This window comes from Sycon ciliatum, chromosome 5 (genome assembly GCF_964019385.1).
Source record: "Sycon ciliatum chromosome 5, ocSycCili1.1, whole genome shotgun sequence".
Taxonomy (NCBI): domain Eukaryota; kingdom Metazoa; phylum Porifera; class Calcarea; order Leucosolenida; family Sycettidae; genus Sycon; species Sycon ciliatum.
This window is the reverse complement of record NC_088647.1, coordinates 3,556,650-3,578,482: the sequence shown is the minus strand read 5'-3', so window position 1 is coordinate 3,578,482 and position 21,833 is coordinate 3,556,650. Positions and strand designations below refer to the sequence as shown.

At 51.2% G+C, this 21,833-nt stretch overlaps 1 protein-coding gene and 1 long non-coding RNA gene across 2 annotated transcripts in view; one reads left to right on the top strand and one right to left on the bottom strand.

Moving 5' to 3' along the window:
- The window catches only part of LOC135817208 (uncharacterized), a 74,627-nt gene that overhangs the window by 1,769 nt on the left and 51,025 nt on the right, over positions 1–21,833 (bottom strand). The window contains exons 46-56 of the mRNA XM_065330337.1: positions 21,260–21,313; positions 19,559–19,713; positions 18,912–18,982; positions 18,541–18,596; positions 18,189–18,279; positions 15,438–15,937; positions 14,737–14,937; positions 14,124–14,358; positions 2,864–2,969; positions 1,019–2,252; positions 394–456 (exon numbers count right to left, since the gene is read on the bottom strand). Of these exons, the coding sequence (XP_065186409.1) occupies positions 394–456; positions 1,019–2,252; positions 2,864–2,969; positions 14,124–14,358; positions 14,737–14,937; positions 15,438–15,937; positions 18,189–18,279; positions 18,541–18,596; positions 18,912–18,982; positions 19,559–19,713; positions 21,260–21,313 (2,766 nt within the window). The remainder of the gene's footprint in view (positions 1–393; positions 457–1,018; positions 2,253–2,863; positions 2,970–14,123; positions 14,359–14,736; positions 14,938–15,437; positions 15,938–18,188; positions 18,280–18,540; positions 18,597–18,911; positions 18,983–19,558; positions 19,714–21,259; positions 21,314–21,833) is intronic.
- Positions 1–21,833, top strand: part of LOC135817209 (uncharacterized) — a 35,568-nt gene that overhangs the window by 4,554 nt on the left and 9,181 nt on the right. The window contains exon 2 of the long non-coding RNA XR_010553518.1: positions 19,126–19,241. This is a non-coding gene — a long non-coding RNA (uncharacterized LOC135817209). The remainder of the gene's footprint in view (positions 1–19,125; positions 19,242–21,833) is intronic.

Below are 21,833 nucleotides of genomic sequence, written 5' to 3'. Positions count from 1 at the left end.
GTGAACGTTTGCTTTCAGGTGCAGATGTCACAAGCGACTCGACTCCTTTCACTACAAATCTACCTCAAACGGACACAGACATATTTCAAGAAACTTCGTCCCGACGCGACACTCCACTCCTTCAACTTGTTTCAAGTGATCGTCGAGGCAGACGCAGTTGATAAGCGTGCAAGCTCGCGATCTCCCGACCTCCGGCTATACTAGCTCCTTCATGATCTACAAATTATTTGTAGTCACAAGCGATCTACAATTCTACATGCTTGCTTGCTGTGTTCGTTTATCAATCTTGTGAGTTCGTTCGTTCGTTTTCAACTTTTTCGTACGAATATTCGAACTTCTGTTCGTTCGTTCACCCCTACTTAAAAGCACATTGCACTTCCACTGGTTACTTACGAGAGTTGCAGGTATTCCAAACGCATTGCTCATCTCTTCATAGAGCCGTGCCCTGGCCGCATCCTGAACATTGAGAGCAAAGGAAGTCTCACCGTCAAAGCGCAAAAGCACAATCTGGTCCACAACTAGGGAGTCGGGACAAGAACTACTGCTGCTGTGGTCCGGAAGCACTACGTGTATTGCATTTGCCTGCAATGATCCTGTTCTAAAGTGTGTGACAGTGTTGTATAAATCATATACCAAGTAGGCAAACAGAGATTAGACCAGAAGGACCGGGCTAATTGCTAGTATGTTTGCCATAAGCATGAGTTCGAAGTTTTGGCATCGCCTCTGTGTGTGCGTGCGTGTGCGTGTGTGTGTGTGTGTCAATGTTTGTGTACGCATGCACGCCTGCCCACTAAGGAGTTAGCTGCAATCTCACACTGGGTGTGTTCGATTACTGCCATGAATCGATTCATGAATGGAATCCCCTCGTTCGATTTCTTGACATGAGCCCTGGAATCGGTTCAGAATCCATTCATCCTATTCACATGGGATGATGTGCATAACCAGGGGCGATTCATGAATGGATTCAACATTGTTTCGCGGACATAACCGAACCCATTCACTGATCCGAGCAGCTCACCTGTGCTGTCATTGGCTCTGCGGCGTACATATGCGCATCACTTGTGCTCGTTGAGTCTGATCTTGTAGTGGCTGGATTCTGCACTGCACGGGCACGTGCCGCAAGTGACTTCAGTTGATATCGCGAGAAGAAGCGGCAGCCCAGTCCAATGCGCTTGTAACCGCTACCAGGTATGGGCTCGTCTTGCGGCTCCCTGCTGGATGAGAAGAGCAGCACGACTTCGTCATCGCTACTGCCACTACCACTGAGAGGCGGCTGCTGTGCATTTCTCAGCTGATTGATGACGAACTGAAGGATCGTCGGCGTTTCGTCATTGGTGTTGTATTGCAGGCCGACAGAGCTGGGTCTCCACCAGGTGAACTTAAGGTCAGCCGTGCCGCACACGTCTCTGCTTTCTTTCATTTCCTTCAGTACGTTAGAGTCCTTAGCGCCGCCATGGCTTGTCTCGCCTCCAGCCTTACCAGTGTCCAACAGCAAACTACCGATGTCAGCTTGCTCTTTAGCAGTCACTTTCAGCACGTTGGTGAGGTGCTCTTCAAAGTTGCTCGGCAGATTGATGGCCGTGCGCCAGCTGATCTTCTTCATGCGTGGGCAGCATGCCTCCTGATAGGCCTGGCAACGCTCTTCCAGTATGGTATCGGCAATGTCTCTCACCTTGCCACTATCACCACATATATACATCGGTAGAGTGGTATGCACTTCATGCAACTCAGCAGCAGGGTTGTCCCTGCAGATGGCGTCCAGCCTGTGCCGTATGGTCACCAGGTCTTGCCACATTGGGGCTGATTTTGCCTTGGACCGTGGTGCCGGTGCTACTGTCTTGTGTGGCGAAAGAGATTTGCTGTCGCCAAACTTGGGCTCGATCAGTGCAGGGAACCCCGGCGGTGTTTTCGTACCCGTGACGGGAACACCGCACAGAAGCTGACGAATGCAGGCCGGCAGCTTTGCCAGCTCCTCGCCGCTTATGGCCTGCAGGTAGTCCAAGTTCTGTACTTGCTGCGAGGCTAGCGAGGCTCGGTACGTTGTCAGCGTTGCCCGGATGACGTTCCACGCCACCGTAGCCGTTCCTGCCCACTTGGCCGGTGGGTGGCGCCAAGCACCCGCTGGCACAGTGCTGAGCTCGGCTGCACTCGACCGGTTGGACTGGGCGGCGCCTTGAGGGCCCTTTCTGGCAGCCAGACGAGAGCAGAAGATGTGCAGCAGTGCAAGGACTTTCTGCAGTGCCAGGATCAACCTGCAACGAATAATATAAAAGCATACAGCAGGAAAAGTGCTGTTTGGGCTGAAGACTTTGCAGTCCTACTAGTATCAGTGGGACACTGATCTCAAGGGTGTGTTCCAGTTCAAAACCGTCAAATCTAAATGACTGTATTGCTCACTAAATTATGCTATGTCAGTGCTAGCAGGGCATTTCACAAATAAAGCAGGAACAAGTTGAACAAACTGGTCACGCAGAAGGCAAGGGCAAGTTGGGCTAACTGAGCTAGAATTTCACGTAGGAAGTATCCCAAGTATTTGGCAAATACTAGTAGCAGTATCTGAGAGCACATGTTGCATGTGGCTTTGAAGACAGCGGGCCGTATGCTCAGCGTGGACAGCACCTGCAAATTCCACAGAGTCTTGGCTCCTTGTTTGACTTGAACATGACTGGCAGACAGTGGAGCACAATCCACCGTCGACTTGGTCTATAAGACGTCACAGTCCAAGGGCAATTCTGCCGAAACGTAAGAATTGATAAAAACGAGTTCGATACAACTGCGGAGTGAACGGGAAAGAGCAGGTCTGCTCTAAACTACTTCCTACGATGTGGTGTTGCAGAGTGTGGTGATTGTAGCCCATCCTTACCTGTAATTCAATGTGCAAGAATCAACCTCCTTGAGTAGGTTACCGATTCTCAGCACACATGTCCGTACGGCGTTCACTGAGAACGGGACATGGAGCGACAGGAAACCTGCAGGAAAGCAACCGAGATCACACATAGTACCAACATGTTAATCTTGCTTGGTTCTGGAAATCAATAATGCACCAGCGCTGGACCGAGCAGTGGCGTGATGTTAACACACAGAATGCCATCGGCTATAACGAGCCCTCCTGCAGATAATGCAATAAAACCTGCCCTAGCTGGCCGCCCTTGGTGCAGCGGAAACTGTCCTGATGTGACAGGATTCCGCTTGATCCAGGGATGCATGTTCAATCCACAGCACTTTGGTGCATGAACAATTGTGCGGTCAAATACAGGATTGGTACAGGGTCCGGCAAACACAGGTTTTGCTGTGGCTTGGTGTACACTGTAATGGTGAATCAAGGCGAGGAGCATGCCACTACCCCTGCCCCTGTCTGTCATGTCCTCTTGCTGCCCTTGCTATAGTCTGTCATGTCCTCATGCTGCCCCTGCTATAGTCTGTCATGTCCTCTTGCTGCCCCTGCTATAGTCTGTCATGTCCTCTTGCTGCCCCTGCTATAGTCTGTCATGTCCTCTTGCTGCCCCTGCTATAGTCTGTCATGTCCTCTTGCTGCCCCTGCTATAGTCTGTCATGTCCTCTTGCTGCCCCTGCTATAGTCTGTCATGTCCTCTTGCTGCCCCTGCTATAGTCTGTCATGTCCTCTTGCTGCCCCTGCTATAGTCTGTCATGTCCTCTTGCTGCCCCTGCTATAGTCTGTCATGTCCTCTTGCTGCCCCTGCTATAGTCTGTCATGTCCTCTTGCTGCCCCTGCTATAGTCTGTCATGTCCTCTTGCTGCCCCTGCTATAGTCTGTCATGTCCTCTTGCTGCCCCTGCTATAGTCTGTCATGTCCTCTTGCTGCCCCTGCTATAGTCTGTCATGTCCTCTTGCTGCCCCTGCTATAGTCTGTCATGTCCTCTTGCTGCCCCTGCTATAGTCTGTCATGTCCTCTTGCTGCCCCTGCTATAGTCTGTCATGTCCTCTTGCTGCCCCTGCTATAGTCTGTCATGTCCTCTTGCTACCCCTGCTATAGTCTGTCATGTCCTCTTGCTGCCCCTGCTATAGTCTGTCATGTCCTCTTGCTGCCCCTGCTATAGTCTGTCATGTCCTCTTGCTGCCCCTGCTATAGTCTGTCATGTCCTCTTGCTGCCCCTGCTATAGGCGGTCATGTCCTCTTGCTGCCCCTGCTATAGTCTGTCATGTCCTCTTGCTGCCCCTGCTATAGTCTGTCATGTCCTCTTGCTGCCCCTGCTATAGTCTGTCATGTCCTCTTGCTGCCCCTGCTATAGTCTGTCATGTCCTCTTCTGCCCCTGCTATAGTCTGTCATGTCCTCTTGCTGCCCCTGCTATAGTCTGTCATGTCCTCTTGCTGCCCCTGCTATAGTCTGTCATGTCCTCTTGCTGCCCCTGCTATAGTCTGTCATGTCCTCTTGCTGCCCCTGCTATAGTCTGTCATGTCCTCTTGCTGCCCCTGCTATAGTCTGTCATGTCCTCTTGCTGCCCCTGCTATGTCTGTCATGTCCTCTTGCTGCCCCTGCTATAGTCTGTCATGTCCTCTTGCTGCCCCTGCTATAGTCTGTCATGTCCTCTTGCTGCCCCTGCTATAGTCTGTCATGTCCTCTTGCTGCCCCTGCTATAGTCTGTCATGTCCTCTTGCTGCCCCTGCTATAGTCTGTCATGTCCTCTTGCTGCCCCTGCTATAGTCTGTCATGTCCTCTTGCTGCCCCTGCTATAGTCTGTCATGTCCTCTTGCTGCCCCTGCTATAGTCTGTCATGTCCTCTTGCTGCCCCTGCTATAGTCTGTCATGTCCTCTTGCTGCCCCTGCTATAGTCTGTCATGTCCTCTTGCTGCCCCTGCTATAGTCTGTCATGTCCTCTTGCTGCCCCTGCTATAGTCTGTCATGTCCTCTTGCTGCCCCTGCTATAGTCTGTCATGTCCTCTTGCTGCCCCTGCTATAGTCTGTCATGTCCTCTTGCTGCCCCTGCTATAGTCTGTCATGTCCTCTTGCTGCCCCTGCTATAGTCTGTCATGTCCTCTTGCTGCCCCTGCTATAGTCTGTCATGTCCTCTTGCTGCCCCTGCTATAGTCTGTCATGTCCTCTTGCTGCCCCTGCTATAGTCTGTCATGTCCTCTTGCTGCCCCTGCTATAGTCTGTCATGTCCTCTTGCTGCCCCTGCTATAGTCTGTCATGTCCTCTTGCTGCCCCTGCTATAGTCTGTCATGTCCTCTTGCTGCCCCTGCTATAGTCTGTCATGTCCTCTTGCTGCCCCTGCTATAGTCTGTCATGTCCTCTTGCTGCCCCTGCTATAGTCTGTCATGTCCTCTTGCTGCCCCTGCTATAGTCTGTCATGTCCTCTTGCTGCCCCTGCTATAGTCTGTCATGTCCTCTTGCTGCCCCTGCTATAGTCTGTCATGTCCTCTTGCTGCCCCTGCTATAGTCTGTCATGTCCTCTTGCTGCCCCTGCTATAGTCTGTCATGTCCTCTTGCTGCCCCTGCTATAGTCTGTCATGTCCTCTTGCTGCCCCTGCTATAGTCTGTCATGTCCTCTTGCTGCCCCTGCTATAGTCTGTCATGTCCTCTTGCTGCCCCTGCTATAGTCTGTCATGTCCTCTTGCTGCCCCTGCTATAGTCTGTCATGTCCTCTTGCTGCCCCTGCTATAGTCTGTCATGTCCTCTTGCTGCCCCTGCTATAGTCTGTCATGTCCTCTTGCTGCCCCTGCTATAGTCTGTCATGTCCTCTTGCTGCCCCTGCTATAGTCTGTCATGTCCTCTTGCTGCCCCTGCTATAGTCTGTCATGTCCTCTTGCTGCCCCTGCTATAGTCTGTCATGTCCTCTTGCTGCCCCTGCTATAGTCTGTCATGTCCTCTTGCTGCCCCTGCTATAGTCTGTCATGTCCTCTTGCTGCCCCTGCTATAGTCTGTCATGTCCTCTTGCTGCCCCTGCTATAGTCTGTCATGTCCTCTTGCTGCCCCTGCTATAGTCTGTCATGTCCTCTTGCTGCCCCTGCTATAGTCTGTCATGTCCTCTTGCTGCCCCTGCTATAGTCTGTCATGTCCTCTTGCTGCCCCTGCTATAGTCTGTCATGTCCTCTTGCTGCCCCTGCTATAGTCTGTCATGTCCTCTTGCTGCCCCTGCTATAGTCTGTCATGTCCTCTTGCTGCCCCTGCTATAGTCTGTCATGTCCTCTTGCTGCCCCTGCTATAGTCTGTCATGTCCTCTTGCTGCCCCTGCTATAGTCTGTCATGTCCTCTTGCTGCCCCTGCTATAGTCTGTCATGTCCTCTTGCTGCCCCTGCTATAGTCTGTCATGTCCTCTTGCTGCCCCTGCTATAGTCTGTCATGTCCTCTTGCTGCCCCTGCTATAGTCTGTCATGTCCTCTTGCTGCCCCTGCTATAGTCTGTCATGTCCTCTTGCTGCCCCTGCTATAGTCTGTCATGTCCTCTTGCTGCCCCTGCTATAGTCTGTCATGTCCTCTTGCTGCCCCTGCTATAGTCTGTCATGTCCTCTTGCTGCCCCTGCTATAGTCTGTCATGTCCTCTTGCTGCCCCTGCTATAGTCTGTCATGTCCTCTTGCTGCCCCTGCTATAGTCTGTCATGTCCTCTTGCTGCCCCTGCTATAGTCTGTCATGTCCTCTTGCTGCCCCTGCTATAGTCTGTCATGTCCTCTTGCTGCCCCTGCTATAGTCTGTCATGTCCTCTTGCTGCCCCTGCTATAGTCTGTCATGTCCTCTTGCTGCCCCTGCTATAGTCTGTCATGTCCTCTTGCTGCCCCTGCTATAGTCTGTCATGTCCTCTTGCTGCCCCTGCTATAGTCTGTCATGTCCTCTTGCTGCCCCTGCTATAGTCTGTCATGTCCTCTTGCTGCCCCTGCTATAGTCTGTCATGTCCTCTTGCTGCCCCTGCTATAGTCTGTCATGTCCTCTTGCTGCCCCTGCTATAGTCTGTCATGTCCTCTTGCTGCCCCTGCTATAGTCTGTCATGTCCTCTTGCTGCCCCTGCTATAGTCTGTCATGTCCTCTTGCTGCCCCTGCTATAGTCTGTCATGTCCTCTTGCTGCCCCTGCTATAGTCTGTCATGTCCTCTTGCTGCCCCTGCTATAGTCTGTCATGTCCTCTTGCTGCCCCTGCTATAGTCTGTCATGTCCTCTTGCTGCCCCTGCTATAGTCTGTCATGTCCTCTTGCTGCCCCTGCTATAGTCTGTCATGTCCTCTTGCTGCCCCTGCTATAGTCTGTCATGTCCTCTTGCTGCCCCTGCTATAGTCTGTCATGTCCTCTTGCTGCCCCTGCTATAGTCTGTCATGTCCTCTTGCTGCCCCTGCTATAGTCTGTCATGTCCTCTTGCTGCCCCTGCTATAGTCTGTCATGTCCTCTTGCTGCCCCTGCTATAGTCTGTCATGTCCTCTTGCTGCCCCTGCTATAGTCTGTCATGTCCTCTTGCTGCCCCTGCTATAGTCTGTCATGTCCTCTTGCTGCCCCTGCTATAGTCTGTCATGTCCTCTTGCTGCCCCTGCTATAGTCTGTCATGTCCTCTTGCTGCCCCTGCTATAGTCTGTCATGTCCTCTTGCTGCCCCTGCTATAGTCTGTCATGTCCTCTTGCTGCCCCTGCTATAGTCTGTCATGTCCTCTTGCTGCCCCTGCTATAGTCTGTCATGTCCTCTTGCTGCCCCTGCTATAGTCTGTCATGTCCTCTTGCTGCCCCTGCTATAGTCTGTCATGTCCTCTTGCTGCCCCTGCTATAGTCTGTCATGTCCTCTTGCTGCCCCTGCTATAGTCTGTCATGTCCTCTTGCTGCCCCTGCTATAGTCTGTCATGTCCTCTTGCTGCCCCTGCTATAGTCTGTCATGTCCTCTTGCTGCCCCTGCTATAGTCTGTCATGTCCTCTTGCTGCCCCTGCTATAGTCTGTCATGTCCTCTTGCTGCCCCTGCTATAGTCTGTCATGTCCTCTTGCTGCCCCTGCTATAGTCTGTCATGTCCTCTTGCTGCCCCTGCTATAGTCTGTCATGTCCTCTTGCTGCCCCTGCTATAGTCTGTCATGTCCTCTTGCTGCCCCTGCTATAGTCTGTCATGTCCTCTTGCTGCCCCTGCTATAGTCTGTCATGTCCTCTTGCTGCCCCTGCTATAGTCTGTCATGTCCTCTTGCTGCCCCTGCTATAGTCTGTCATGTCCTCTTGCTGCCCCTGCTATAGTCTGTCATGTCCTCTTGCTGCCCCTGCTATAGTCTGTCATGTCCTCTTGCTGCCCCTGCTATAGTCTGTCATGTCCTCTTGCTGCCCCTGCTATAGTCTGTCATGTCCTCTTGCTGCCCCTGCTATAGTCTGTCATGTCCTCTTGCTGCCCCTGCTATAGTCTGTCATGTCCTCTTGCTGCCCCTGCTATAGTCTGTCATGTCCTCTTGCTGCCCCTGCTATAGTCTGTCATGTCCTCTTGCTGCCCCTGCTATAGTCTGTCATGTCCTCTTGCTGCCCCTGCTATAGTCTGTCATGTCCTCTTGCTGCCCCTGCTATAGTCTGTCATGTCCTCTTGCTGCCCCTGCTATAGTCTGTCATGTCCTCTTGCTGCCCCTGCTATAGTCTGTCATGTCCTCTTGCTGCCCCTGCTATAGTCTGTCATGTCCTCTTGCTGCCCCTGCTATAGTCTGTCATGTCCTCTTGCTGCCCCTGCTATAGTCTGTCATGTCCTCTTGCTGCCCCTGCTATAGTCTGTCATGTCCTCTTGCTGCCCCTGCTATAGTCTGTCATGTCCTCTTGCTGCCCCTGCTATAGTCTGTCATGTCCTCTTGCTGCCCCTGCTATAGTCTGTCATGTCCTCTTGCTGCCCCTGCTATAGTCTGTCATGTCCTCTTGCTGCCCCTGCTATAGTCTGTCATGTCCTCTTGCTGCCCCTGCTATAGTCTGTCATGTCCTCTTGCTGCCCCTGCTATAGTCTGTCATGTCCTCTTGCTGCCCCTGCTATAGTCTGTCATGTCCTCTTGCTGCCCCTGCTATAGTCTGTCATGTCCTCTTGCTGCCCCTGCTATAGTCTGTCATGTCCTCTTGCTGCCCCTGCTATAGTCTGTCATGTCCTCTTGCTGCCCCTGCTATAGTCTGTCATGTCCTCTTGCTGCCCCTGCTATAGTCTGTCATGTCCTCTTGCTGCCCCTGCTATAGTCTGTCATGTCCTCTTGCTGCCCCTGCTATAGTCTGTCATGTCCTCTTGCTGCCCCTGCTATAGTCTGTCATGTCCTCTTGCTGCCCCTGCTATAGTCTGTCATGTCCTCTTGCTGCCCCTGCTATAGTCTGTCATGTCCTCTTGCTGCCCCTGCTATAGTCTGTCATGTCCTCTTGCTGCCCCTGCTATAGTCTGTCATGTCCTCTTGCTGCCCCTGCTATAGTCTGTCATGTCCTCTTGCTGCCCCTGCTATAGTCTGTCATGTCCTCTTGCTGCCCCTGCTATAGTCTGTCATGTCCTCTTGCTGCCCCTGCTATAGTCTGTCATGTCCTCTTGCTGCCCCTGCTATAGTCTGTCATGTCCTCTTGCTGCCCCTGCTATAGTCTGTCATGTCCTCTTGCTGCCCCTGCTATAGTCTGTCATGTCCTCTTGCTGCCCCTGCTATAGTCTGTCATGTCCTCTTGCTGCCCCTGCTATAGTCTGTCATGTCCTCTTGCTGCCCCTGCTATAGTCTGTCATGTCCTCTTGCTGCCCCTGCTATAGTCTGTCATGTCCTCTTGCTGCCCCTGCTATAGTCTGTCATGTCCTCTTGCTGCCCCTGCTATAGTCTGTCATGTCCTCTTGCTGCCCCTGCTATAGTCTGTCATGTCCTCTTGCTGCCCCTGCTATAGTCTGTCATGTCCTCTTGCTGCCCCTGCTATAGTCTGTCATGTCCTCTTGCTGCCCCTGCTATAGTCTGTCATGTCCTCTTGCTGCCCCTGCTATAGTCTGTCATGTCCTCTTGCTGCCCCTGCTATAGTCTGTCATGTCCTCTTGCTGCCCCTGCTATAGTCTGTCATGTCCTCTTGCTGCCCCTGCTATAGTCTGTCATGTCCTCTTGCTGCCCCTGCTATAGTCTGTCATGTCCTCTTGCTGCCCCTGCTATAGTCTGTCATGTCCTCTTGCTGCCCCTGCTATAGTCTGTCATGTCCTCTTGCTGCCCCTGCTATAGTCTGTCATGTCCTCTTGCTGCCCCTGCTATAGTCTGTCATGTCCTCTTGCTGCCCCTGCTATAGTCTGTCATGTCCTCTTGCTGCCCCTGCTATAGTCTGTCATGTCCTCTTGCTGCCCCTGCTATAGTCTGTCATGTCCTCTTGCTGCCCCTGCTATAGTCTGTCATGTCCTCTTGCTGCCCCTGCTATAGTCTGTCATGTCCTCTTGCTGCCCCTGCTATAGTCTGTCATGTCCTCTTGCTGCCCCTGCTATAGTCTGTCATGTCCTCTTGCTGCCCCTGCTATAGTCTGTCATGTCCTCTTGCTGCCCCTGCTATAGTCTGTCATGTCCTCTTGCTGCCCCTGCTATAGTCTGTCATGTCCTCTTGCTGCCCCTGCTATAGTCTGTCATGTCCTCTTGCTGCCCCTGCTATAGTCTGTCATGTCCTCTTGCTGCCCCTGCTATAGTCTGTCATGTCCTCTTGCTGCCCCTGCTATAGTCTGTCATGTCCTCTTGCTGCCCCTGCTATAGTCTGTCATGTCCTCTTGCTGCCCCTGCTATAGTCTGTCATGTCCTCTTGCTGCCCCTGCTATAGTCTGTCATGTCCTCTTGCTGCCCCTGCTATAGTCTGTCATGTCCTCTTGCTGCCCCTGCTATAGTCTGTCATGTCCTCTTGCTGCCCCTGCTATAGTCTGTCATGTCCTCTTGCTGCCCCTGCTATAGTCTGTCATGTCCTCTTGCTGCCCCTGCTATAGTCTGTCATGTCCTCTTGCTGCCCCTGCTATAGTCTGTCATGTCCTCTTGCTGCCCCTGCTATAGTCTGTCATGTCCTCTTGCTGCCCCTGCTATAGTCTGTCATGTCCTCTTGCTGCCCCTGCTATAGTCTGTCATGTCCTCTTGCTGCCCCTGCTATAGTCTGTCATGTCCTCTTGCTGCCCCTGCTATAGTCTGTCATGTCCTCTTGCTGCCCCTGCTATAGTCTGTCATGTCCTCTTGCTGCCCCTGCTATAGTCTGTCATGTCCTCTTGCTGCCCCTGCTATAGTCTGTCATGTCCTCTTGCTGCCCCTGCTATAGTCTGTCATGTCCTCTTGCTGCCCCTGCTATAGTCTGTCATGTCCTCTTGCTGCCCCTGCTATAGTCTGTCATGTCCTCTTGCTGCCCCTGCTATAGTCTGTCATGTCCTCTTGCTGCCCCTGCTATAGTCTGTCATGTCCTCTTGCTGCCCCTGCTATAGTCTGTCATGTCCTCTTGCTGCCCCTGCTATAGTCTGTCATGTCCTCTTGCTGCCCCTGCTATAGTCTGTTCATGTCCTCTTGCTGCCCCTGCTATAGTCTGTCATGTCCTCTTGCTGCCCCTGCTATAGTCTGTCATGTCCTCTTGCTGCCCCTGCTATAGTCTGTCATGTCCTCTTGCTGCCCCTGCTATAGTCTGTCATGTCCTCTTGCTGCCCCTGCTATAGTCTGTCATGTCCTCTTGCTGCCCCTGCTATAGTCTGTCATGTCCTCTTGCTGCCCCTGCTATAGTCTGTCATGTCCTCTTGCTGCCCCTGCTATAGTCTGTCATGTCCTCTTGCTGCCCCTGCTATAGTCTGTCATGTCCTCTTGCTGCCCCTGCTATAGTCTGTCATGTCCTCTTGCTGCCCCTGCTATAGTCTGTCATGTCCTCTTGCTGCCCCTGCTATAGTCTGTCATGTCCTCTTGCTGCCCCTGCTATAAGTCTGTCATGTCCTCTTGCTGCCCCTGCTATAGTCTGTCATGTCCTCTTGCTGCCCCTGCTATAGTCTGTCATGTCCTCTTGCTGCCCCTGCTATAGTCTGTCATGTCCTCTTGCTGCCCCTGCTATAGTCTGTCATGTCCTCTTGCTGCCCCTGCTATAGTCTGTCATGTCCTCTTGCTGCCCCTGCTATAGTCTGTCATGTCCTCTTGCTGCCCCTGCTATAGTCTGTCATGTCCTCTTGCTGCCCCTGCTATAGTCTGTCATGTCCTCTTGCTGCCCCTGCTATAGTCTGTCATGTCCTCTTGCTGCCCCTGCTATAGTCTGTCATGTCCTCTTGCTGCCCCTGCTATAGTCTGTCATGTCCTCTTGCTGCCCCTGCTATAGTCTGTCATGTCCTCTTGCTGCCCCTGCTATAGTCTGTCATGTCCTCTTGCTGCCCCTGCTATAGTCTGTCATGTCCTCTTGCTGCCCCTGCTATAGTCTGTCATGTCCTCTTGCTGCCCCTGCTATAGTCTGTCATGTCCTCTTGCTGCCCCTGCTATAGTCTGTCATGTCCTCTTGCTGCCCCTGCTATAGTCTGTCATGTCCTCTTGCTGCCCCTGCTATAGTCTGTCATGTCCTCTTGCTGCCCCTGCTATAGTCTGTCATGTCCTCTTGCTGCCCCTGCTATAGTCTGTCATGTCCTCTTGCTGCCCCTGCTATAGTCTGTCATGTCCTCTTGCTGCCCCTGCTATAGTCTGTCATGTCCTCTTGCTGCCCCTGCTATAGTCTGTCATGTCCTCTTGCTGCCCCTGCTATAGTCTGTCATGTCCTCTTGCTGCCCCTGCTATAGTCTGTCATGTCCTCTTGCTGCCCCTGCTATAGTCTGTCATGTCCTCTTGCTGCCCCTGCTATAGTCTGTCATGTCCTCTTGCTGCCCCTGCTATAGTCTGTCATGTCCTCTTGCTGCCCCTGCTATAGTCTGTCATGTCCTCTTGCTGCCCCTGCTATAGTCTGTCATGTCCTCTTGCTGCCCCTGCTATAGTCTGTCATGTCCTCTTGCTGCCCCTGCTATAGTCTGTCATGTCCTCTTGCTGCCCCTGCTATAGTCTGTCATGTCCTCTTGCTGCCCCTGCTATAGTCTGTCATGTCCTCTTGCTGCCCCTGCTATAGTCTGTCATGTCCTCTTGCTGCCCCTGCTATAGTCTGTCATGTCCTCTTGCTGCCCCTGCTATAGTCTGTCATGTCCTCTTGCTGCCCCTGCTATAGTCTGTCATGTCCTCTTGCTGCCCCTGCTATAGTCTGTCATGTCCTCTTGCTGCCCCTGCTATAGTCTGTCATGTCCTCTTGCTGCCCCTGCTATAGTCTGTCATGTCCTCTTGCTGCCCCTGCTATAGTCTGTCATGTCCTCTTGCTGCCCCTGCTATAGTCTGTCATGTCCTCTTGCTGCCCCTGCTATAGTCTGTCATGTCCTCTTGCTGCCCCTGCTATAGTCTGTCATGTCCTCTTGCTGCCCCTGCTATAGTCTGTCATGTCCTCTTGCTGCCCCTGCTATAGTCTGTCATGTCCTCTTGCTGCCCCTGCTATAGTCTGTCATGTCCTCTTGCTGCCCCTGCTATAGTCTGTCATGTCCTCTTGCTGCCCCTGCTATAGTCTGTCATGTCCTCTTGCTGCCCCTGCTATAGTCTGTCATGTCCTCTTGCTGCCCCTGCTATAGTCTGTCATGTCCTCTTGCTGCCCCTGCTATAGTCTGTCATGTCCTCTTGCTGCCCCTGCTATAGTCTGTCATGTCCTCTTGCTGCCCCTGCTATAGTCTGTCATGTCCTCTTGCTGCCCTGCTATAGTCTGTCATGTCCTCTTGCTGCCCCTGCTATAGTCTGTCATGTCCTCTTGCTGCCCCTGCTATAGTCTGTCATGTCCTCTTGCTGCCCCTGCTATAGTCTGTCATGTCCTCTTGCTGCCCCTGCTATAGTCTGTCATGTCCTCTTGCTGCCCCTGCTATAGTCTGTCATGTCCTCTTGCTGCCCCTGCTATAGTCTGTCATGTCCTCTTGCTGCCCCTGCTATAGTCTGTCATGTCCTCTTGCTGCCCCTGCTATAGTCTGTCATGTCCTCTTGCTGCCCCTGCTATAGTCTGTCATGTCCTCTTGCTGCCCCTGCTATAGTCTGTCATGTCCTCTTGCTGCCCCTGCTATAGTCTGTCATGTCCTCTTGCTGCCCCTGCTATAGTCTGTCATGTCCTCTTGCTGCCCCCAGCTTACATGTACTGCACAAAGGAAACCACTCCAGATTTGAATGGAAAACTAGAGATCAGAGTGTGCAGTGAGCTCGATATCGACTTACCGCGGACGACTTTCATCGGCAGCTGAGTTGCCTCTTTCAGCGGCGCTACGTAGGACAGTGACCGCTGGACCCTGCCGACGGCCAGTGTACGGTCAACCAACGCCATGACGGATGGATGAAGTCGACACTCCACTAGGCTCATGACGTGTGGACTGTTGACATTGCAGGCTAGCGGTGTGGGGCCGATGGCTGGCAATGCCCCAGTGCCATTCCACTGTCCAGTGGTGTACATCAGCTGAGATAATGGCAACAATGTAACACATAGAACGTCAGCTATGGAACACATAGTACGAGACACAGAGCATTTTAGTTGCCGCTCGCAGCAATCCACAGATCAACGCGCCTGATAAGTTGTACATTGAGAGCAATCACTCGAATGGGCTCGCTGCTTCATGGCACAATGGCTGGCTACAGTGACTAAGGCAATACTTGAGAAAGGTAGCTAAGATTACTATGGTTTGCACCCAACCGATTGTGCAGTGTTCAGCTCAAGCAGAATCTAGGCTATACCTGTGTGCTGGGTGCCAAAAGCAATCGGCTTTGGCTCAATCGAACCAGCATGTTAACCACTGTGTGGCTGCTACCCACTTTCCTGTCTTTTGATGACACTCACCTCGCGATACGCCTGCTTTCCCACTTGCAACAACATCGACACGGGGCTGCCAAGCCGAGCAGTCAGCCCGTGTACCAGCTTGCGATTTGCACACAGAACAGAGCGCACGGTTCCCGCCACGAATGGCAGCCACCGGCCGAGAGAGGACACGGCGGTGTGCGACTGAGGTTCTGGCTGCTCAATAAGCTGAGTGACCGCTCCCTGTTGGGATAATTGCACACACACACAAACACGCATGCATCCACGCACACGTACACACACGTACACACAAACACGCATGCACGCACGCACACACATACATGAATATACATGGCGACAGATGAACATTCATATTGGTAAGACTTGATAGTCCGTATGGGTAAGCAACAGCTTGCGGCCTGTTCCTCAAAATTTATTCCAAATTCTCCGAAACAGCTGTATAGAGGATTTACGCCACTATCTACAACAACTTGAAGTCATATTGCTGATCGGTGTGGTGCATGAGGTCTGCGGGAGAGCACATGTGCGGAGCGTGGATTAGATCTGTGTATGACTTGTAAAATAGAAATCAAAGTACGAGTACCGTATATCACCGGCACGACCCACATGAGAGAGAGAGAGAGAGAGAGAGAGAGAGAGAGAGAGCGGAAGAGAGAGAGAGAGAGAGAGAGAGCGTAAGAGAGAGAAAGAGAGATCACAAGCAAAGCGCCTCACACACATACCAGTAGTTCAGGAAGAGTATCCTCACGACGATGGCCAGCTCTTAGCTTGTGAACGGCCGTGAACAAGTGAAAGACGGCCGTCTCCACGGGTGCCATCATTGCCACTGCTTCGCTGATGCCCAGTGCACAGATCTCACTTGGCTGACCAAACAGTTTCATTTGCTCCAATACGGGTGTGGTGACCGGCGCTACATGTCCCAGCGCAGTCAGCAGCAGAATGCGTGCTTGCAGCCACAGCCTGGCACCGATATGACTGCATGTGACACTGCGGTCGAATAACACTGACGACGATGAGTCATCCCGGTCTGGCTGCTCAAAGATGGACATGGCGTGGAGTGCATGCTGTGCATGCTGTGCGGCCTCCAGGTGATGCAGCTGACACAGAGATAGACGGCAGAGGTCCAGGCGACAGCGTACGATAATCTCAGCGTCGACGGCCTGCAGTCGATAGGCGAGCTGCTTCGATTTGCCTTTATTGTCCAGAGCTCTGCCGCTGTCACCTGTGTGTAAGAGACCAGGTAAGCAGATGACAAGGGATCAAGTCACCAGCCTACTGATACGCAACATTAGAATGCACTACTTTAGCACGTCGCTACTTAAGCACATCGCTACATCAGCATGACTGGCTGACAATCCCACAGATACTGGACGGATACCAGGTGATAGCTGATCACACCATCGGCAGGGGTGGAAAAGAGCGAGGTGACGGAGAAGGATTGCATGCTCCTACGAGGTGTATCTATGTACACATTCACACACGTCTCTGCTGCTGCTGCGTGCAAATGCATCTAGACCTGCACAGGAGCTATTGCTCAGTTGCAGGTACCGTAAAGTCGCGGATAAAAGCCGGGCTTATAAGCACATACGCCGCTTTCTGCATCAGGCTTTAATGCAAACCAGGCTTGTTTGCAAACCATGCTTATATGCACCACTGATATTTTGCCAGGCTTGTATGCCAGGCTTCTACGCGCAACACGCGTAGATCTACCACTGACTACCGGTATGGCGGCAGTTTTACTATGCACCGTACATAGCGCATGCACTCTTGACCTACCCGATCCGCGCTTGCATAGAAGCCAGGCTTCTACGCGTGACAGGCTTATATGCATTTGACCTGTTTGATTTTCAGGCTTCTATCCGCGATGTGCTTGTATGCAAACCCGGCTTTTATCCGCGACTTTACGGTACACACAAGAGTACAAAGCAAGAGTGTGCAACTGAGACAGGGTCAGGGAAAGCGGCATTCATCAGCTATGTCATTCATGACGCCAACGTTTAGAAAAATCTGATGTCACAGTTTGCATTAATGCAGTCACTCGCCCAACAGTAGAATCGTGGGTAACTCCTTCACGAATCATCAAAAATGACGTTCTTGACGAATCGGGCTGTCCAGAAGCCACAAGCAGACTTGCACACTCTGGTTTTACGTACAGTGAAACTTGTCCAAGCCAGCCGCTCAAGGGACCTTGAAAAAAGGTGGTCCCGTGTACAGGTGGTCTCCTTGTCCAGGGTCATTAAACTGGGAATAGCATCCCTTGGTCTTAGTTCTACTGGTCCTGTACAACAGGTGCTCGCCTTATAAGAGAGGTCACCTTATAAGAGAGGTCACCTTATAAGAGAGGTCACCTTTTTAGAGAGGTCACCTTTTTAGAGAGGTCACCTTATAAGAGAGGTCACCTTATAAGAGAGGTCACCGTATAAGAGAGGTCACCGTATAAGAGAGGTTGCCTTATCAGAGAGGTCACCTTATAAGAGAGGTCACCTTATAAGAGAGGTCACCTTATAAGAGAGGTCACCTGATAAGAGAGGTCACCTTATCAGAGAGGTCACCTGATCAGAGAGGTCACCTGATAAGAGAGGTCACCTTATCAGAGAGGTCACCTTATAAGAGAGGTCATCTTATAAGAGAGGTCACCTGATAAGAGAGATCACCTTATCAGAGAGGTCACCTTATAAGAGAGGTCACCTGATAAGAGAGGTCACCTTATAAGAGAGGTCACCGTATAAGAGAGGTCACCGTATAAGAGAGGTTGCCTTATCAGAGAGGTCACCTTATAAGAGAGGTCACCTTATAAGAGAGGTCACCTGATAAGAGAGGTCACCTTATCAGAGAGGTCACCTGATCAGAGAGGTCACCTGATAAGAGAGGTCACCTTATCAGAGAGGTCACCTTATAAGAGAGGTCATCTTATAAGAGAGGTCACCTGATAAGAGAGATCACCTTATCAGAGAGGTCACCTTATAAGAGAGGTCATCTTATAAGAGAGGTCATCTTATAAGAGAGGTCACCTGATAAGAGAGATCACCTTATCAGAGAGGTCACCTTATAAGAGAGGTCACCTGATAAGAGAGGTCACCTTATGAGAGAGGTCACCTGATCAGAGAGGTCACCTGATAAGAGAGGTCACCTTATCAGAGAGGTCACCTTATAAGAGAGGTCATCTTATAAGAGAGGTCACCTGATAAGAGAGATCACCTTATCAGAGAGGTCACCTTATAAGAGAGGTCAGCTTATAAGAGAGGTCAGCTTATAAGAGAGGTCAGCTTATAAGAGAGGTCAGCTTATAAGAGAGGTCAGCTTATAAGAGAGGTCACCTGATAAGAGAGGTCACCTCAACAGGTTTACTGTGTGTTTGGTACACTGGGACTCTACCAAGCTGTACTTTGAAATTCTCTGCAAATCCTGCAGGGAGTGGAGGCTCGGGCTGCGGAAATGCACGCAAGTAATGTAGGCGCCGGCACTTTGCTTACTGAAGATGGGTCCTTTGTCACCTGGGGTACCGGCTACGGCAACATTGTGGATGGTTTCCAGTAAGAACGCAGCTTTTTCTATCAACACAAGCTGCAGTGCAGGACACATTCACACACAACAACAACAATAACATTCAAGAATGCAAAAACCCGTCATGGCCACAGGCAATCGCAGCCTTCGCAGGAATAAAAGATTTCCAAAAACACCATCAACAACGACCGGCATTTCGCTTTCGAAGATCTCGGTAAACCTATGGCTTACACGTAAAAGTGTGCACGTGTGTTCGTTTGTGTGTATGTGGGTGTTGGGGGAGGGGGGGGGGGGGGGGGGGGTGCAAAGCAGTTTGATTACCTTGAGTCCAGCTGGAGTGGCAAAGGAGAGAATATCTGGATCTGATGGTGCCAAGGCTGAACACAAACCAAAATTCAAATAAAAGACGAAGAACATTCAGCGTATTTTCGCATAGTGCGTTACAGGAACTATTCTAGTCACATGACAGATATCATGACTGTCAGAAGCAAGTTAATGTGGAGCAATCCACCTTTACATGAAACGTTGTTCACCGACATGAAAGGAGTGCTCTGCAAGGACATGTCGCGGATGACACACACACATGTGTGTTCGCGCACCTGCATGCACTCCCCCCCCCCCCCCATGCACACAGGCACACACATATACACACACAATGACACACACACACACACACACACACACCAATTTACCAGTAGTGGAGAGGTTGGGTTCCAGTTCCTTGCTAAGCATGGCACGACTCTCCTCGTTCAGCCGCTTTGCACTGCAGTCAAACACATCAGAACCATCTGTTTACTATCATTGTGTTACATGAGATCTTTTCATGCAGTGTCACATCCATCACACCTCCTTCTATAAGATGACAACATGATCTTCTATTGTATTCTCCTTGTCTCCATATTGCAGTTCTCGCATCGGAAGGGTAGACGCTGTCCCCTGCTCTAGCGTAGCCCGTGGATACAGCTCCATATCATCCAGGATTCCTCCACTGAACGGTCACAGGATGGTGCATGCCTGAGACGGTAAGTGTTCAGTGACAGTCTCTCATCACAAGTTGACTTTTCAATGCGTATGCATCTGCCACCCTGATACAATCAGGCATGGTGGTGGCCTGGCACGAGCGAAACTTCTCTAAGCTGCTTGTGTTTCTCAACACAATCGTAAATCGGTGGTAACGCGGATTTGCAAACTTTAGTTTTTTTACATACAGCTCAAGTCCATTTCTGTATCATTCATCTTTAAGTCACCTCACTACTACTAACTAACCAAACTCTAAATTTCACGGCATTTGCCGCGCCATTCGCTCATACAAATGAGTACCCGAAGCCAAAATCCGTACCAGTTCACGTCTTCACCCTTTGGACAACACAGTGGCATGGTGGAAACTACTTCAGTCAGAAAGTTAGCCACGCAGAAGTCAATCTTGTCCACCAGTGATCGTCCATATAGCCCCATCTCTCTGTGCTGAGACCAGGAGCTAAGGAACAATAGGGTCTGCACAGAAGAAACAGCAGGAAGACCGCAAAGAACACTCAAAAGAACACTCAAATACACACACCGTCACTTGACACCCAGTGCAGACATATTGAAATCGGTGCAGGGAATGGCATGGCGAGATATAAGAACGTATAAAAAAGTTGTTAAAAAGAGTAAATTATCGTGTCCGTTCCCAAAGGGAACTCACGACGACCGCTAACACCCGGTAAACCCTAGCGATGAACGTATGACTCGGCATTGGCTAAATGCTGCGTGGCGGAGAATAAGACGGGAGGTTTGTCACATCGGAGGAGGTGGCAAGGGACATTCGAGAGTGTGAAGGGAAAGAGGGGGAGGTCACCGCAAAGTCGAGGAAGGACCCATCAATTGGTAGCACACACTCGGAGGACAATGGCTATAGTGACACTCCTATGAGAGATGCTGAATAAGTTCTAAGTCACACTACTTGGTCCGTCACTGAACAAAATCTTCGGAAAGAACATACTAGAAGACTCAGTGTTGGAACAGAAAAAGTTGTAAATCTTGATCTGTCCTTATATCCTATGCCAACTTGTGACCGTAGTGTCTGTCTTGCACTGAATATGCTCAAACAACATCTCGCTGTAGCACAGTATTTTTTAAAGGGGAAGTTAAAGGGGAAGTTAAGGCAAAAATTAAAATTTCACCAGTTGTAGTCTTCGGGGTGCCGAGTCGAATGGTCTTGGTCCGAGAAGGCTGAGACGCTCCCTTCCTACTTGAATCCCAATCGAACTCGCGCACTTCCACCGAAACTGGGTGACTGCGCCCTACGAGATGGGGATTTGTATGCAAAATGTCACTAAAAGCGCCATTTCGTTCTTATAAAAGCACGGATGACCGCGATTGGCCCATATGTTCTAGTCTTTTGGACGCTGAGTCGACTGGTTTTGGTCCCAAAAGGCTGCGATGCAGCGTTCCTCCTTTATTCCCAATCGAACATGGTTGAACAAGTGGTCACGTGCTCCTGGGTGCCCAAATCACCTGGTCACCACGCCAGCAGGCGACAACTTTCACACCAAGGTTCAACTCGAGTGACAGGACTGCACCCAAAAAAGGTCAAACAGGCTAGTAAGTTGTACCCTGCAGGCACGGTGACCAGGTGACTGGCGTACGCAGGAGTACGTGACCGCTTGTTCAACCATGTTCGATTGGGAATAAAGGAGGAACGCTGCATCGCAGCCTTTTCGGACCAAAACCAGTCGACTCAGCGTCCAAAAGACTACAACATCTGGGCCAATCGCGGTCATCCGTGCTTTTATAAGAACGAAATGGCGCTTTTAGTGACATTTTGCATACAAATCCCCATCTAGGAGGGCGCAGTCACCCAGTTTCGGTGGAAGTGCGCGAGTTCGATTGGGATTCAAGTAGGAAGGGAGCGTCTCAGCTTCCTCCGACCACGACCATTCGACTCAGCACCCCGAAGACTACAACTGGTGAAATTTTTATTTTTGCCTTAACTTCCCCTTTAAGGTGTCACTTGTGCAGGCAACGGGCATCTTTCAAGCACTAACTACTCTGAACTTACCTTGCAGTTCACAGAGTGACGGGCTGGCTTGCTGTCTAAGAATGCCACTGTCATCTACATACACAAGACACAGGGTATACGTATAGTTCTAGCAAGAGTCCATAAATCCCCCAGAGTGCCCAACTGGGATGGGGTTGTGGGACGGTGTAATCCGTGATGTACGTCATTTTTTGGGTCGGACGTGCGTCATTCCGTCGACGCGGTCCACCACGGATTTCGCCGTCACAGATCTGATCAGTGAAGTTGTAAGTTGCGCACTCTGGGGGGGGGGGGGGGGTTACGGACTCTTGGTTCTAGTTAGGGCATGGTGCTCATTCACCAGCAGTCAATCTGATGGTGTGGAAAGGAGAACGCTACTTTTACTATAACTCACAGAGCAACTTTAGTGTGTGTGGTAGTGGCCTACCAGAGCACACACACACACTCACCGTCGTAGTGGCAAATGAGTAGCAGACAATAACACTCCTAGCCACGTCGTAGACGGAAATAGTGTACACCGTGGAATCATTCAAAGGCCCGCAAGCATGCAGGATAACGAGGTGTGGCAGATAAGCAGAACGATCAGTGGTGAATA